Below are 17,105 nucleotides of genomic sequence, written 5' to 3' on the forward strand. Positions count from 1 at the left end.
ACCCAACATACAAGGCCATTAGCAGACTGTTCTGCCACCACAGCACCCCAACATACAAGGCCATTATCAGACTGTTCCACCACCACACAGCACCCCAACATACCAGACCATTAGCAGACTGTTTTGCCGAAAACAGCACCCCAACATACAAGGCCATTAGCAGACTGTTCTGCCACCACAGCACCCAACATACAAGGCCATTAGCAGACGGTTCTGCAAACACAGCACCCCTACATACCAGGCCATTAGCAGAGGGTTCTGCCACCACAGCACCCCAACATACCAGGCCATTAGCAGACTGTTCTGCCGCAAACAGCACCCCAACATACCAGGTCATTATCAGACTGTTCCACCACCACACAGCACCCCAACATACCAGGCCATTAGCAGAGGGTTCTGCCACCACACAGCACCCCAACATACCAGGTCATTATCAGACTGTTCCACCACCACACAGCACCCCAACATACCAGGCCATTAGCAGACTGTTCTTCCACCACAGCACCCCAACATACCAGGCCATTAGCAGACTGTTCTCCCACCACAGCAACCCAACATACAAGGCCATTAGCAGACTGTTCTGCCACCACAGCACCCCAACATACAAGGCCATTATCAGACTGTTCCACCACCACACAGCACCCCAACATACCAGACCATTAGCAGACTGTTTTGCCAAAAACAACACCCCAACATACAAGGCCATTAGCAGACTGTTCTGCCACCACAGCACCCAACATACAAGGCCATTAGCAGACGGTTCTGCGACCACAGCACCCCTACATACCAGGCCATTAGCAGAGGGTTCTGCCACCACAGCACCCCAACATACCAGACCATTAGCAGACTGTTCTGCCGCAAACAGCACCCCAACATGCCAAGTCATTATCAGACTGTTCCGCCACCACACAGCACCCCAACATACCAGGCCATTAGCAGACGGTTCTGCCATCATAGCACCCCAACATACCAGGTCATTATCAGACTGTTCCACCACCACACAGCACCCCAACATACCAGGCCATTAGCAGAGGGTTCTGCCACCATAGCACCCCAAGATACCAGGTCATTATCAGACTGTTCCACCACCACACAGCACCCCAACATACCAGGCCATTAGCAGAGGGTTCTGCCACCACAGCACCCCAACATACCAGGTCATTATCAGACTGTTCCACCACCACACAGCACCCCAACATACCAGACCATAAGCAGACTGCCAACACAGCACCCCAACATACCAGACCATTAGCAGACGGTTCTGCCACCACAGCACCCCAACATACCAGGTCATTATCAGACTGTTCCACCACCACACAGCACCCCAACATACCAGGCCATTAGCAGAGGGTTCTGCCACCATAGCACCCAAACATACCAGGTCATTATCAGACTGTTCCACCACCACACAGCACTCCAACATACCAGGCCATTAGCAGACTGTTTTGCCGAAAACAGCACCCCAACATACAAGGCCATTAGCAGACTGTTCTGCCACCACAGCACCCAACATACAAGGCCATTAGCAGACGGTTCTGCGACCACAGCACCCCAACATACCAGGCCATTAGCAGACTGTTCTGCCGCAAACAGCACCCCAACATGCCAAGTCATTAGCAGACTGTTCTGCCGCAAACAGCACCCCAACATGCCAAGTCATTATCAGACTGTTCCGCCACCACACAGCACCCCAACATACCAGGCCATTAGCAGACGGTTCTGCCACCATAGCACCCCAACATGCCAAGTCATTATCAGACTGTTCCACCACCACACAGCACCCCAACATACCAGGCCATTAGCAGAGAGTTCTGCCACCATAGCACCCCAACATACCAGGTCATTATCAGACTGTTCCACCACCACACAGCACCCCAACATACCAGGCCATTAGCAGAGGGTTCTGCCACCACAGCACCCCAACATACCAGGTCATTATCAGACTGTTCCACCACCACACAGCACCCCAACATACCAGGCCATTAGCAGACTGTTCTGGCACCAGTACACCCCAACATACCAGGCCATTAGCAGACTGTTCTGCCCACCAGAGCTCGAAGTCCTTCATTAGCTGGACCTTGGACTTCTCCAGGAGGTGCTGCAGGTGCTCGATCTCTGTCTTCATTGTTCGCAGGTGCGTAAATGTCTCCTTGTATCTGCAATCACGAGAGTCGACTATCTTTGTTAAAAGATCTGTAAAACCTGGCTCAACTTCATTTTAAGCAAATGAGTTTACTAAAGACAGATGCATATCACTAATTTGCACCACTTTGACAATTTCCATTCTAACTCAACTTTTAACACACTGAGCAGATAGTTTTCTCTCAGTGTTCAGGTTTATTTATTAGTTTTTAACACAAATCAAGGTCACATGTAGCATCACTTTGATGCATTCATGAGCTGTCAGGATCTGCTGGTGGTGGGTATGAATACTACGTTTTGCCAAGATCATATATAACAAATGTTATATTTGGGATAACACTTTCTCAGTAATTTTCTCATACTTTTTTGGATTGAGTCTCATCCAGGAATTGAACCGACACTCCCAAAGAGAGGAGCCTTATCGCCAGCACTCCCAAAGAGAGGAGCCTTATCGCCAGCACTCCCGAAGAGAGGAGTCTTATCGCCAGCACTCCCAAAGAGAGGAGCCTTATTTATTGCCAGCACTCCCGAAGAGAGGAGTCTTATCGCCAGCACTCCCAAACAGAGGAGCCTTATCGCCAGCACTCCCGAAGAGAGGAGCCTTATCGCCAGCACTCCCAAAGAGAGGAGCATTATCGCCAGCACTCCCAAAGAGAGGAGCCTTATCGCCAGCACTCCCGAAGAGAGGAGCCTCATCGCCAGCACTCCTGAAGAGAGGAGCCTTATCGCCAGCACTCCCGAAGAGAGGAGCCTTATCGCCAGCACTCCCGAAGAGAGGAGCCTTATCGCCAGCACTCCTGAAGAGAGGAGCCTTATCGCCAGCACTCCCGAAGAGAGGAGCCTTATCGCCAGCTCTCCCAAAAGAGGAGCCTTATCGCCAGCACTTCCGAAGAGAGGAGCCTTATCGCCAGCACTTCCAAAGAGAGGAGCCTTATCGATGGCACTCCCAAAGAGAGGAGCCTTATCGCCTGCACACAAGGTCTGCTATCTAACCCACTCAGCCACCGACGCATCCTAAAAATAGTCTAGATCTACCAGTTGTCAGAGTCTTCCACTTTTGTGGAAGTCTCGGTGGCTAAGTGAGTGAGTGAGTGAGTTGGGTTTAACGCTGCTTTTAACATTATTACAGTTATATCGTGCCGTGTCAGCTTAATGTGGGAGGAAAGCCTGAAGTGATGCAGGTCTCAGACGTTTACCACGTCGGTGAAACCCACAAGCATGGGTATGGTTCTAACAAACCTAGAAACATAATCGGGGCAAACCGGGATTCGAACCCACAATCATAGGTTTCGGGCGTGTCCAAGGGATGCAACTCTGCACACCAGATCGCGGCGACTTAGGCGACTGGGCCACCCGTCGCTCCTGTGGGTTAGTGGATTGATGACTGACTCTCGTCATTTTCAGAAACTGCAGTAAATCTAGAGTTGCCACTATTCTTGACTTGCATGGGCTGTATTGGATATATTTGTTTCAGGGTCTGTCTGACAGACTAGAGAAAATGACTAAGAAAATATTTATGTAAAATTGTGTCACAAATCACATGACAAGTGGACAACGTGTTACACTATGTCACTGATTGTGCCAAGACAGAAACCAGCCACAAAACTATCCACAAGAAGGCACAACTCGCCATTCTGCTTGTCCTGCAACGACAGTAGCAACATATGAGATCATTCATGTACTCACTCGGCTTTGTCATCTTCCATCTGGTCTCGTAGGCTCTGCTCGACCTCGTCGGGGGCGGGGTTGTCAGGGCCAGCGAGACCTGAAGGAGAGGTAGGAAACCGAGTATACAGTGAGAGTTGGGAATACACACATACTCACTACAGCAGCAATGGGTCTTTTTTTTAAAACCAGTGGTTGATGGTAAGCATTGCTGTCAAATTGGTCATTGAACTGCATGTAGAATTCACAGCCAGCAGCCATTGTGACCTCCAGATCCTATTTAGGTGCATTGAATTTGCAATTTTGATAAATGAAAAATGAAAGTAAGTATCATTATTTTCAAATGTTGTTGTGTATGCATTAAGTCCTTATATTTATCATTTATGTGATAGTTACACAGTGGAGACTTGAATTATTACCATTTTTTAATTATGGCCTCTCACCAATTGAGTAAATAGTAAAATTAAACAAAAATATGGTGATCTTTGCTCTATTGTCATTTTCCAAATATTGGAAAAAGAACCGTAATGAATTATTAGTATTATCAACCAAGCCATTTAATATCTCATAATCAGCCGACACGGTAATATGTTATCCCACCCCCCATTTTGTCAAAATGTGCATGTTTCTTTTTATTAACATTGTTAATTTCATTTAATAATAGATTTATGCAACACATACCTATTACCGTTTGCAAATACCTTTTCTATGTAGGATATTATTAAGGGTTTGCCTTAAATCAATCATTATTTAAACCACAGAGGTACATTTGAAGGTCAATGTCACTTTGAAGGTCAAGATCTAAATTAATACATAAATTGTATAAAAAATGCTACAAATGCACACACAACTATCATTACTAGTTCTGGGTATGCTTGGTTAAGCCCTATAGAATATACGAAGAAACAAACAAAAAATGTGCACAAGATCAAAGTAACTACTTCACCTCAAAATAGACAAGCAGATGATACTGTGGTCTCAAGACATATAAGGAAATATGGTCAATTTATTTATTATGAGGAACACAATGTTTCAGAGCATAAACTTACTCCTTCATCAGGTGAATTAATGCTATATATTTTCCTGTAAGAAAAACAAAGTAATAAGATAACAAAGGTGGAAACTTCACAAGGGAAGCCAACAGTATATTGATGCTAATAGGTGATTAGCAATGGACAAATGGAACAGTTTACAGTCTCCGAGCCAATGGCAGAGGCACCAGCAGCGCAGATTTCAACCCAGGAGGATGTATATACCAGATCCCCTGCAACTGTGGTCACCAATACATTGGAGACACTGTCAGATCCCTAAATACAAGACTTAAAGAACATCAGACCTCTGTCAACAGAATAGACAGAATCCGCTATTTCAAATCACATTATCAAGAACCAAGACCATAACATCATGTTGGAAGCCACCAAAGTCTTGTCTACCAACAACTGGCGACAGGGAACCTATCTGCTCAGTGCTTGGGATTTATTGCTTTGATTACTTACTTACTTACTTATATTGGAGATTTTACGTGCGCTTTCCAACTGCAGCGTATTTTGCACACGGGCCCGGCCAGGCCATTTAATGTGTTTCCAAAAAGGGGAAAAAGTTCTTTGGCAATCCAGTAGGGGTGTTTTAGTGGTTGCTTATATAGAATTTTCGAAATTTTTAGATTTGGAAAAAATGCCAGAAGGGTTTGGGGGGCGAACTTAGGTAGCTGAGTATGGAAGTTTGTTAGTTTGATTATGTGGTTTGGTTTTGGTAGTTTATTGGGGTTTTAAATGCGATTTATTAGTCATGTTTTGATTAAGTATACGCCTAAGGCTTTGAATTTTTCTATTTTATTTGGGGGTTAAGGATTGCTTCTAGAGTAAGAGCCTTATTTAGATTTAGGGTGATTTGTAGTGTAGTTCGATGTGTTAGGTGGTGGTTGCAGTGTATGAGTGCGTGTTCTGGGGTTTCTTGTTGTTTGCAATGTGGGCAGGTTCCTGTTGCGTGTTGTTTTTTTTCATTTTGAGGTGGTTATTTAGGTTGGTATGTCCTGTTTGGAGTTGTCGATTTTTTTGGACGGATGTAGAATTTTTGGTTTGGTTAGGGTTTTTTTTAGAACCTTTTTGATTTGGCTATTTGAGTTTAGATATAAGTTATGCCATTTTTTGGTGATTTTGTGTTTGTTGACACTTTTAATTTCTGATTTGGAGATGGGTAGGTTTAAGCTTATTCCTGGGATTTTAAGGGATAGTTTAGCGCTTTATCGGCGTTTTCATTGCCGTATATTCCTACGTGGGCGGGGATCCAAATGAATACTATTTGTTTGCCTGCCTTAGTTAAATCGTTTGAGCTTTTTAGTATTTGATTTATTAGTTTAGGACGGTTTTTGGTGATTTTATTTTGGAGGGCTTGTAGTCCACTGAGCGAGTCGGTAAGTATTAGGATTTTTTGTTGTTTTTTAGATTGTTGATTATGCAGGGCCATGCCCATTAGTTTGGCCGTGAATATTGATTGATTGTTTGGGAGTCGGTAGGATTTTGTGGCTTCAGTTGGTTGTGTGATGTGGACTCCAAAACCTGTGTGTTTGGAGGTCGGATCTGAGGATCCGTCTGTGTAAATGTGACACCAATTTGGCCAATTTTCATGTATGAATGCTAGTGTGGTGGTTTTTGCTATGTTTGGGTCGGTTTGTTTATTTATTGTGCTAGCTAATGTTATGTCTATTTTGGGTGTTTTAAGTTTTTGGGTGAAGATATTTGATTTTTTACAGTTTTGTTTAAGATTGTTTATTTGGTGTTCATTTAAGTAATTGGTTATTCTTTGGGATATTGGAGTAAGTAGAGAGTGTTTTCGAGCTAGGGCTTGGTTTTTGGGGTTGATATTTTTGTTTATTAGGTTTTGGATTAGGGGGTTAAATTGAGACGTGGCCCAGAAATTTAGGGTTAATTGTTCCCTACGTAGATTTAGTGGCATTTCTCCTTTTAAGGCCTGGAGTGAAGTGTAGGAGGTGCCATGTTGAGTGCGTGTTATTAGTTTTAGAGCCTGATATTGGATTGAGTCTAGTTTTTTGCTTAGGGATTGGTTTAGGGTGTCTTATATAGCACAGCTGTAGTCTATTTAAGATCTAATAAGTGATATATAGAGTGAGAGGAGGTTGTCTTTGGAGGCCCCCCAGTCTGAGCGAGTTAGGCATCTTAGCGTATTTAGATCTTTGCTACATTTAGTTATTTGGTTATTTATGTGAGCGTCTCAGGAGAGATGTTCATCGAAAATTAGTCCTAAGAATTTGGTTTGTTTTAGGAATTGGATTGGTTTGTTGTTTAGCTGGAGTTTTGGGGAGGCGGGTTTCATGTTTTTGTGTTTAAATACTATTCCTGTAGTTTTTTCCGAGTTAAGGGAGAAGCCCCATTTGTCAGCCCATTGCTGTATTTTGTTTAGAGATTTTTGAAGTAGGTTTGGGGCCATTTTAGTGCTTTTTGTGCGGATCCAGAGGGCTCCATCATCCGCGAATTTAGATGTGTTTATTTTAGGGGATAGGGCCCCTCGAATAGATCATTTATCATTATATTGAAGAGTGTGGGGCTGAGGATACTGCCCTGGGGAGTGCCATTTTCTAGGGGACATTGGTCCGATAGCATTTGGTCTATACCCACGGTTATTTTACGATTGTTTAGGAAGTCCTGGATGTAGTTTATTATTTGACCTTTGAGTCCTATTTTTTGTAGTTTTTGTATTAGTATTGCTTTGATTATTGTCTGTACTAATTATCCAGCTGGCCTCCATTTGTCCATTGCCATTTCCATTGCTATTACCTATAAGTGCTTATTACCCCCTGCCTCCCGTTTGCTGTTTGCCCATTGTCTATTGCCTATTTCCAATAAGTGATAATTTAAGTCCCACTGTCACCTATCAGTGCCAAACCCTTGTTTTAATAGTTTCTACTTTTGGTATCTTATTACTTTTGTTGTTCTCACAGGTAAATATATATGTTCTCTGCTTCATAGCATTAATTTACCTGATTCAGGAGTTAGTATATACTCTGAAATGTTTCTCATAATAAAGAAGTTACATCCATATATTCTCTTCTTTATGTGTATCACTTCTAAATGCCATTCAAAGACTACATAAAGGTGTCTAAACCTCATAATCTGACATATAAATCAGAATATTTATGAATACACTATTGCTCTCAAAACCCAAGGAGTGCACTATTATGATTATATTTGTAATTACATACATACTTAAGCACATAACATGTACAGTTTGGTGTAACTAGACTGTCAAATGTAGTCAAAAGTATCAACAAATGAATATGATCAAGATATAACCGAGAAATATCTTTAGTTATGGCCTAAAAACACTATTGTGGCTATATATAGCCATGCTGCGTTCCAAACACCCTTTTACACGGCAGACGTAATTAAAAACGTATCAGTTTTTAGTTTCCTCAAAAAGCAGTAGAAATGCACGAGTGTCACTTGACTTTCTGTCTGGTCCATTACTTGATTCTCTGGTTTCCTTAAATACAACTGTCGCATGGAAGGCATTATTTAAATACACCTGTTGCATGGAAGGCATTATTTAAATACAACTGTCGCATGGAAGGCATTATTTAAATACACCTGTTGCATGGAAGGCATTATTTAAATACACCTGTTGCATGGAAGGCATTATTTAAATACACCTGTTGCATGGAAGGCATTATTTAAATACAACTGTCGCATGGAAGGCATTATTTAAATACACCTGTTGCATGGAAGGCATTATTTAAATACAACTGTCGCATGGAAGGCATTATTTAAATACACCTGTTGCATGGAAGGCATTATTTAAATACAACTGTCGCATGGAAGGCATTATTTAAATACACCTGTTGCATGGAAGGCATTATTTAAATACACCTGTTGCATGGAAGGCATTATTTAAATACAACTGTCGCATGGAAGGCATTATTTAAATACAACTGTCGCATGGAAGGCATTATTTAAATACACCTGTTGCATGGAAGGCATTATTTAAATACAACTGTCGCATGGAAGGCATTATTTAAATACAACTGTCGCATGGAAGGCATTATTTAAATACAACTGTCGCATGGAAGGCATTATACAACGCTTACTGTTCATGCAAAGTGAATGAGCGGCATGTGTTACAGGTAGGGCAGGACATGTTTACCTTTTTCACTGATTTTCAGTGATCAATTCATAAAATTTTCACGGCTATTTTGCTGTTACGCCCAATGGAATATGTATTGTTGGACAATCGAGACTGGTTGTTCTCTGGTGCTGACATTTATAACTTTTTGAAAAATACTTTCTTCTGTTATCTGCTGCAATACTGAATTTTAAGGGTCATGTCTGTAAGATGTTACCACATTTATAAACTGTAATAATGTGTTATGGTATGAAATAGGTTTTAAACATACTTATCTGTGAACAGGCTGTGTGTTTTAACTCTAAAAATTAATGACATGTAACACATGTCAGGGGCTCAATATCCCAAAATATCAACATGCTTTGAACATGACATGTTCATGAAAAGTGTGGAATATATACTAGCCACATAAAGAAACTGTGCACGGAGAAAATATAGATATAAGGGCACACCGTCCACATATGAAATATAGGTTTGAATACAGCAATTATTGGAGACATTCGAACGCTCATGCACGTGCAATGCGATATGACGTCATTGATGGGGGCCTATGGACGTGCAATGTGTTACTGCACGTGCATCCTGTGCAGCTGTACACAGCATGTGCAACTCAAAATTCGCTGTCACTTTAGAAAGCATGATCTGTGGTCATTCAAAAATTCAAAACTTCTCAGGCGCAGACACAAGCATATCACAAGCAAATCATGCCAAGATTGACAGCTGCACAGGGTCATGAAGCCATTGGAATGATCCGAGCGGGAATGAGGCAACAACAGGTGGCAACACATTTCCAATGCCATCGTTACACGATATCGGCATTGGTGAGGCGTTATCAGAACACAAATGACGTTGCCGACCACCCACGTTCAGGACGTCCCCGAGTAACGACGCCAAGACAGGACAGATGGATTCGAGTTACACATCTCCGACACAGGTTCCAAATGGCAGTAATGACGTCCCAGACAATTCCTGGACTGCGCCGTATCCATCCCAACACTGTCAGGAATCGTTTATGTCAGTACAGGATTCGACCACGACGCCCTGGTGGCTCTGTGATGATTTGGGGTGGGATAACAGCACGGCACTGAACCCCTTTGGTGGTTGTTCAGGGCAATCTCAGAGATCAGATTCTGAGGCCTGTGGTCATTCCTTTCCTGCAACGTCATGGCCTGGGATTGACATTTCAACATGACAACGCTGGTCCTCACACGGCTAGGGACGCAATGGATTTCCTTCACCATAACAATGTCATTTTACTGCCATGGCCTGCAAATTGTCCAGATCTCTCCCCAATAAAGCATGTGTAGGATGAAATGGAGCGCCGTCTGCGTCGTCTTCCACATCCTCCAGATAATGTCCGTGACTTGGCACAGGATTTGAGGAGGATATGGCAGGCCATTCCCCAGTCCTTCCAGGCCCATTTGGTGGACTCCATGCGTCGCCGATGCACTGCTGTGATTCACGCACAGGGTGGTCATACCCGTTATTGACTTTGTGACTTTGTCGTTTGACCCCCTACTCCATTTTGATCTTCTGACGTCATCGTAACAGATGTTGTTCAGGTCCCGTTGCCATTTTCTAATGGTCCGATCATTCAGCTGCTACAGCGTCTGCATCATTTTGTTCTTGCTTTGTTGTATTTCAATCCAGAATATATTTTCTCCGTGCACAGTTTCTTTATGTGGCTAGTATAGTTATTGCTGCCATTTATTAGTTACCTCCTCCCACTTGCGAGTCAACATGAGGCACGTTTACATATATCTACTGTCGTAACACTCGTTATATCAAGAGTGTAGAAAAGTCAGAAGAGGAATGTCAACTGTTGTGTTATGTCCAATCGAAAGACATTTAGACATTAAATACTTGATTATCTGAATATTTTATCACTTTGCTTTGATAAATGGAGCAGCAAGCAGGCCTCCAACACTGACAAGGCAGCTACAATGTTCCCACTAAATGATGCTTTCAAGCAATACATGTTTCAGATGACAATATGGCTGCAGATATATACATTCATCTCATCTGCAGTGACAGATCATATGTCATATGAACTTGAAGGCTTAAGTGACACTGGCACGGGTGGCAGAGTCTAAATGTATCTTACCGCAATGGAGAAAAATAGTGGATTTGGTAATGAGTTACTTACAATATTGAAGCAGTTGCATATAAGTGCTTCACATTGACACTTCAAAGTAAGTCAATATGATCAGCAATTATAGTACATAACATAGGCGATAATTATCTTTTATATGACGATAACAAAATAGATGGAGTTCCTGGTCGAACCCTAAATTTTGACATTTAAATTTCTCATACATTACGAAGTGAAAACGAAATATTGTCATTTTCCTGTATTGGTGACCATCTTGGAGGCCATTTTTTCCACCATATTGGATAAAAGAAATTTCTCAAGCTCATATATATATGTAAGATACTTAAACGATTCATGTGTTCAACTAAAACAAATTGGTGTACAAGAATGTTAGTGTTGTCATAGTAATTTTTTAAATATGTTATTCTATATTTGTTGTTTCCTTAACAGGATGGGATCACATTTACTAAATTTTCATACATTATATTATACCTACATTAATTAATACCATATTATTATACCTATAATTAAATTAAGTTCCTAAAGCATTCAGGCAGATTTTGAGATATCACATGGCATGATTGTCAGTATGGAGGTTGTCAATATATCAGCACACTGATTTTGTTTATAAAATGAGCATTGCTATGTGCAAACTGACTTGTTTAGAGCCATTTATTTGATCTACTAAATTTTGACACACAAATGTGCATTTTACCAAAAGAAATCACCACAACCATTATTTTCTAAAGCATAAATGACATCTTGTGAAGAAAAATTTGACTGTGCTTTGTTCTACTGTGGGTAGGGGTAAGAAGTGTGAAAACAATTCAGCAGGCTAAAGGTTAAATAAGCCCCTTTTAAAGGGTTGGTCGCTACTCTATAGTATTAATGTATAATGTATTGGTCATTTGGCACTGATAATTTCCATGCAATGATGGGTTGTCTAATTATCACACCACTACTAGTGAAATGTTCCCCATTCCTTCTCTGTCTCATACTGGCAGGAGAGAGAATCATTCCCTTACCTTGCATTGCCAGCTGCATTCGATGTTGCTCAATCTTACTCTTGGACAGGTCTGAAACACAGAGACAGAAGAATATATATATCATAATTGATATAAATGTAATAATGGAAAATATGGAAAAGATCTTGCCATATTTTGTGTTACTGAGCTTGTCATATTTTGTCAACAACAACAACAATAAAAATATGAACAAAAACATTTTGACATCCAAATGCTGCAATAGTTTGACAAGGGCGAGTGGAATGCTTAATAGGATTTGTCCTTTCATGAAAAGTTTGTTTCTAATATATAATAATATCACTCACTGATTCTAGTTTTGGCTTTATTAAGGTTTTCTCCGAATACTTTGGCATCCGCGTATCTCTGCTTGAGTATCTTCTTGTTCTCGTCAATCTTCTGGTTCTGCTCGTAGTCTCTCATGAAGATGTCAAACGCCTCCTGTCGGCCCATGGACATCCGCCCCACTGAGTAACAACACATGGATAAATATTCTTTACGAGTAACTGATAATAAAGGACTGCGAAACCTTTCTTCAGAATTGCTGAATATTTCTTCAGCAGTAGGTGATACATGATTGATCAGATGATATATATATGACTGATGAAGATACAATATGATTAATCAATTAAAAATCTGATATGAATACCTCTCTGGGTAAAGATCTGAGGATGCTTGCACAGAAGGTGACATCAAGTTAACTTTCAAAATCAGCCAATCAATGTGGAAGCTTCTAAATTCTCATCATTACTGAGCAAAGCATAAAGACAAACTTATCAGATTTCTGTCTATTTGAAACAAAGTTAATCGACCTGTTCCGAATGAAAATAATAAAGGCAGCACCATCTTATGTGTTGAAGATATTTTATAAACCTTGCAATTTCTAAATGCCATGGCTTCTACACCCAAAAGGTGAGTACAATCAAAGGAATATTTGTGTTTTTAAAAAAGTAATTGAAAGTTTGAAACCTATTCACAATATATGAATGTTTTTCAAATTATAGTGTTCACACTATTTTACTCTTCCTTTTCATCATGACATGGACACCAAAATTCTGAATGATGACAGAATGTTCTGACACGTATACAGTACTTCACATAAACCCAATGTTGACAGGCCAAACATGTGCACTCTCAAGTTGGCAGCTTTGATGACATCACATCTCTTGTTAAAATGTGACATATCACTACCAATACGGCTGTTACAAACATAGGGGTTGTTTGAAAATAGAGTACTCGACAATATACTATGGTTAAATTAGCCATGAATCTGATACTCACATATCTTTGTCTTGGTCCTTTCTGCCTTCTCAGCCCACGCATTAGCTTTTCCTGAGGACGTCCTGTCATTCTGACCTTGACTTTCATTGTATCGATTGTCTGTGGCACTATGACTGGAGTAGTTGTGAGAATTGTAACCATTCTGAGTGTCATCCCCGTTTGTCATCCTGTTTCCCCTAGTGGCGGCCATGTTGGACCCTCGGTGTGACCCTGAAAAGGAGATGGCATCGGCGGCTCTCTTCTTCTCCTTCTTCAGCATGTTCACCAAGATGTCTGGCCTGAGTTAAAGATCCACTCAACTACAATGACACCTCACTAACTCAAATTTCATTAACTAAATTGATAGTTATACATGTTGATGGTATATCTTTTACCATTGTTCTTTGTTTACCATGACAAGACCATGTTTTGCCAAGTCAAAATTGTTTCAAAATATATGTACAGTTAAACCTCATTTATGTGAACCAGGTCAGTACAGAAATCCCACCTTCCAGACAATCACTAATTGGAATGTCTATATTAGATTAAAGGGCCAACACTTTATAATAACCGGGGTATGTAAGAGGGAGCTGTATTCATATAAGCCAGGTAGGTTGGTTGGTTGGTTGGTTTGTTGTTTAACGCCACACTCAGCAATATTCCAGCTATATGACGGCAGTCTGTAAATAATCGAGTCTGGACCAGACAATCCAGTGATTGTTATCATGAGCATCGATCCATACAATTGGGATCGATGACATGCATCAGCCAAGTCAGCGAGCCTGACCACCCGATCCCGTTAGTCGCCTTTTACGACAAGCATAGTCACCTTTTACGGCAAGCATGGGTTGCTGAAGACCTATTCTACCCCGGAATAAGCCAGGTAGGCCCTTTTACCAATCCCAAGTTTAATGTCATAGCGACTGATTTACGACACCAATTGTTTGAAGAACATCTAATTGCAAAGGCTCTTAACCCTGGAGCCATGACATCTATATGCCTTGAAACACTTAATTGCTGTTATTGATAAGATGCTAATCCTATTTGTTAATCCCCATTTTTGTGTACATCGACCGTCTGCCATCCTGAACGAGATGTACCAGTATGTCACTGATGATTTACTGTTTACCTTTATCCTTATTACTTACTAAATGTCAGGTGACCTTGGCTATATAAGCCTTGGTCCAGCGAGATTGAAAAAGAGAAAAGAAAAGTCTTACCCTTAGCCTAGCTAGGGTTAGGTTTGGTGCTCCGGGGCACCAAGACAACAACCACTACCACTATGTGCTGACCTGGCACATAGTGTCTTTTGTATGTATATACATGTATAAAGTAAAACTGTATATACCGCAAGCTATCGTTTCCAAGTTGTCACTTCCTACAGGAACCATACGTCAGACCACACGTGTTGTTATTAAGTTGAAGAAAATGCTTAAACTGAATTAGATAAGATAACGGATACTATGATATCAATAATTTTCTGATCACATTTCAAAGGATACTGATTTCATTATCTCTCTGCATTACAAGATCCTTCAGTTTCTGTGCCTCAGCATTGTTGTACTGCCCAGTGTCAACAGGAGTTGTCTCCCTTACAGGAAAGGTGGCTGGACGCTCCAGCACCAGTTTCTGTGGACAAAATGACCCTCTGGTTTATAAGAAAACAGAGTGAATTACCCACACCACAAGTTTTACCTCACTGGTCTCAGTCAGTCATAAATATTGATCATGTTAAAGTGTCTAATTACGTAACTAGGTGAAGAAGAAGAAGATTATTTCATTATAATTTTTTAATTTGAAGTTTACACGATATACAGCTTTTCCATTGGACGAGAGGTCGGTCACATGACCGCAAAATTGACGTTCATAAGTGTATGAACGACACAATTTGACGTTCATACGTTTTTCACGAGGCCGTGTTCTTTAAATGACGCAAACACTGACGGACTACTTCCACATTCCTGGGGAAACCTGGAAATTCCCTAGCACGAAAACATACATAAACGTTCTTTGTGATCATTTAGAACCTTTATTCTTTCAGTATACATTGAAAAATGTCAGAGAGCGTGACTGCATGATTGTTCACGAATATCCACGCTACGGCCCATCCTAATGAACAAACGAAGAAATGCACATCTAAACTATCGTAGTATCGACTCGATCCGTGCCTAGGCTGACATTGACCGTCTCCAGCAATCTATGAATTTACCTTAGTGTCTGTTTGACGTATCTTTATTCACCTTTCAATGATCGGCCAGTTGATCAATGATGACTAACACATGTTACCGCCACAGGTTCATTTACAACTTCGGAAATCTCTCCCGTCACATTTATCGCATCGGCCATTTTGACGTCTTGTACTTGATGTAAATGTATTACGACGCGCTGTCATTGTCACTGACTTACTGAGGTAGTTCTTTACAGACAGGTCAGAGGTGGTTACTCTCATGACGTTGAATGTACTCGGTTTAGGTAACAAAATACAAAATTAGTTCAGTAGAAAATGCATTGGACACGGACATTTTTGGTAACAGGCAACAAATTTGTGTTTAAACTCACCAGAAGGGTGTTTTTGGTCACCATAAAGAGACAAAGAAAATCAAGGTTAGGGAAATATATTTTATTTGCAAGGTTCTGGGGGTGGTGTCTTCTCTTTTCACACGAACTTCAGTAGGAATACATTTGTCATGGCTTCATGTTATAATATTGTTTTGGTTCTTCATTCTAGTCTGTATTGACATTTCTTAGGAATCCTACCTTGATCAAATCCAAAATATTTATTTTTATTTACCATATATTCAATGTTGGCCATCTTGAATTAAAGATGGTCGTCTTCAATTGACTTTTCTTTAGAAAATGATGTTATGAAACTTAAAGTTTATTATTTCAGTTATTATCTTATGCATTTCAATAACTTACTTACATTGCATACGTTCAATAAATAATAGTTTGTAATACTTCCTTTATCATCAGTTTCTTGCAATGTTTGAAAGAGTTCTTGTTTTATGCTTTATTTGGAGGAAAGAGAAGGAGATGCAAAAGCTGTTTAACTTTCTTAACATCTGTTTGACTCCAGCATGACCTGCTGGCTGAAAAACAGAGTGAGTATAATGTTATCATGCCTGAATAATTTTTGGACGCAGGAGTTCAAACAAACCGCAAAAGCCATTACTCATTTAACAACCAAGATAAATTCTTGCATGAAAATTACAGCAAACATAAATGTCCTTGAAGTAATTAATGTTAAAAAAACACAACAACTGCAATTCCTAACCCCAAATATATTGTTATTACTTTACATAAAGGGCCTATTACAACCTTTCTTTTCAAAGGTTTTAATTAATGGATTAAAGTTTACAACTTCTAAACCATTTTCTCATTACAACCAAATGACAATGATTTCTTCTGGCTGAAAATATTATTTCATTCTATATACATGATTGTTTGATATGTTCCATGATTTGAACAGGATCATAAGATACATGATATATATGATTCCAGGGACTTAAGTAACATTAGTACAGTTCAAAGTAAATCTATTGGGGATCTAATTCATGATGTGCCCAGTGCATATCCTGTTAATATCCCCAAATCATTCTACATATATAACTAACCACTTTTTCATAGCACTTAGTACTTCTTCAGCCATCAGTACACACATATTGCTTGATAAGATTATCAGGGGCAGGACATTTGTCTGTTATTGTTGCAATGATGGTCCCATCCACAATTAATAATGCATATTCATGCATGTCCAAGACAGTTTTTAGGTGAGATCCATGTGGACA

The 17,105-nt window shown here is 40.5% G+C and overlaps 1 protein-coding gene across 1 annotated transcript in view; it reads right to left on the reverse strand.

Annotated features, from left to right (window-relative positions):
* The window catches only part of LOC124117812 (kinesin-like protein KIF6), a 127,865-nt gene that overhangs the window by 67,338 nt on the left and 43,422 nt on the right, over positions 1 to 17,105 (reverse strand). Inside the window, exons 13-18 of the mRNA XM_046479837.2 lie at positions 14,820 to 14,946; positions 13,339 to 13,611; positions 12,366 to 12,524; positions 12,061 to 12,111; positions 3,829 to 3,907; positions 2,021 to 2,156 (exon numbers count right to left, since the gene is read on the reverse strand). Coding sequence (XP_046335793.2) covers positions 2,021 to 2,156; positions 3,829 to 3,907; positions 12,061 to 12,111; positions 12,366 to 12,524; positions 13,339 to 13,611; positions 14,820 to 14,946 — 825 coding nt within the window. The remainder of the gene's footprint in view (positions 1 to 2,020; positions 2,157 to 3,828; positions 3,908 to 12,060; positions 12,112 to 12,365; positions 12,525 to 13,338; positions 13,612 to 14,819; positions 14,947 to 17,105) is intronic.

Source organism: Haliotis rufescens, unplaced genomic scaffold (assembly GCF_023055435.1).
Source record: "Haliotis rufescens isolate VD_foot unplaced genomic scaffold, xgHalRufe1.0.p SCAF_3, whole genome shotgun sequence".
Classification (NCBI taxonomy): Eukaryota; Metazoa; Mollusca; class Gastropoda; order Lepetellida; family Haliotidae; genus Haliotis; species Haliotis rufescens.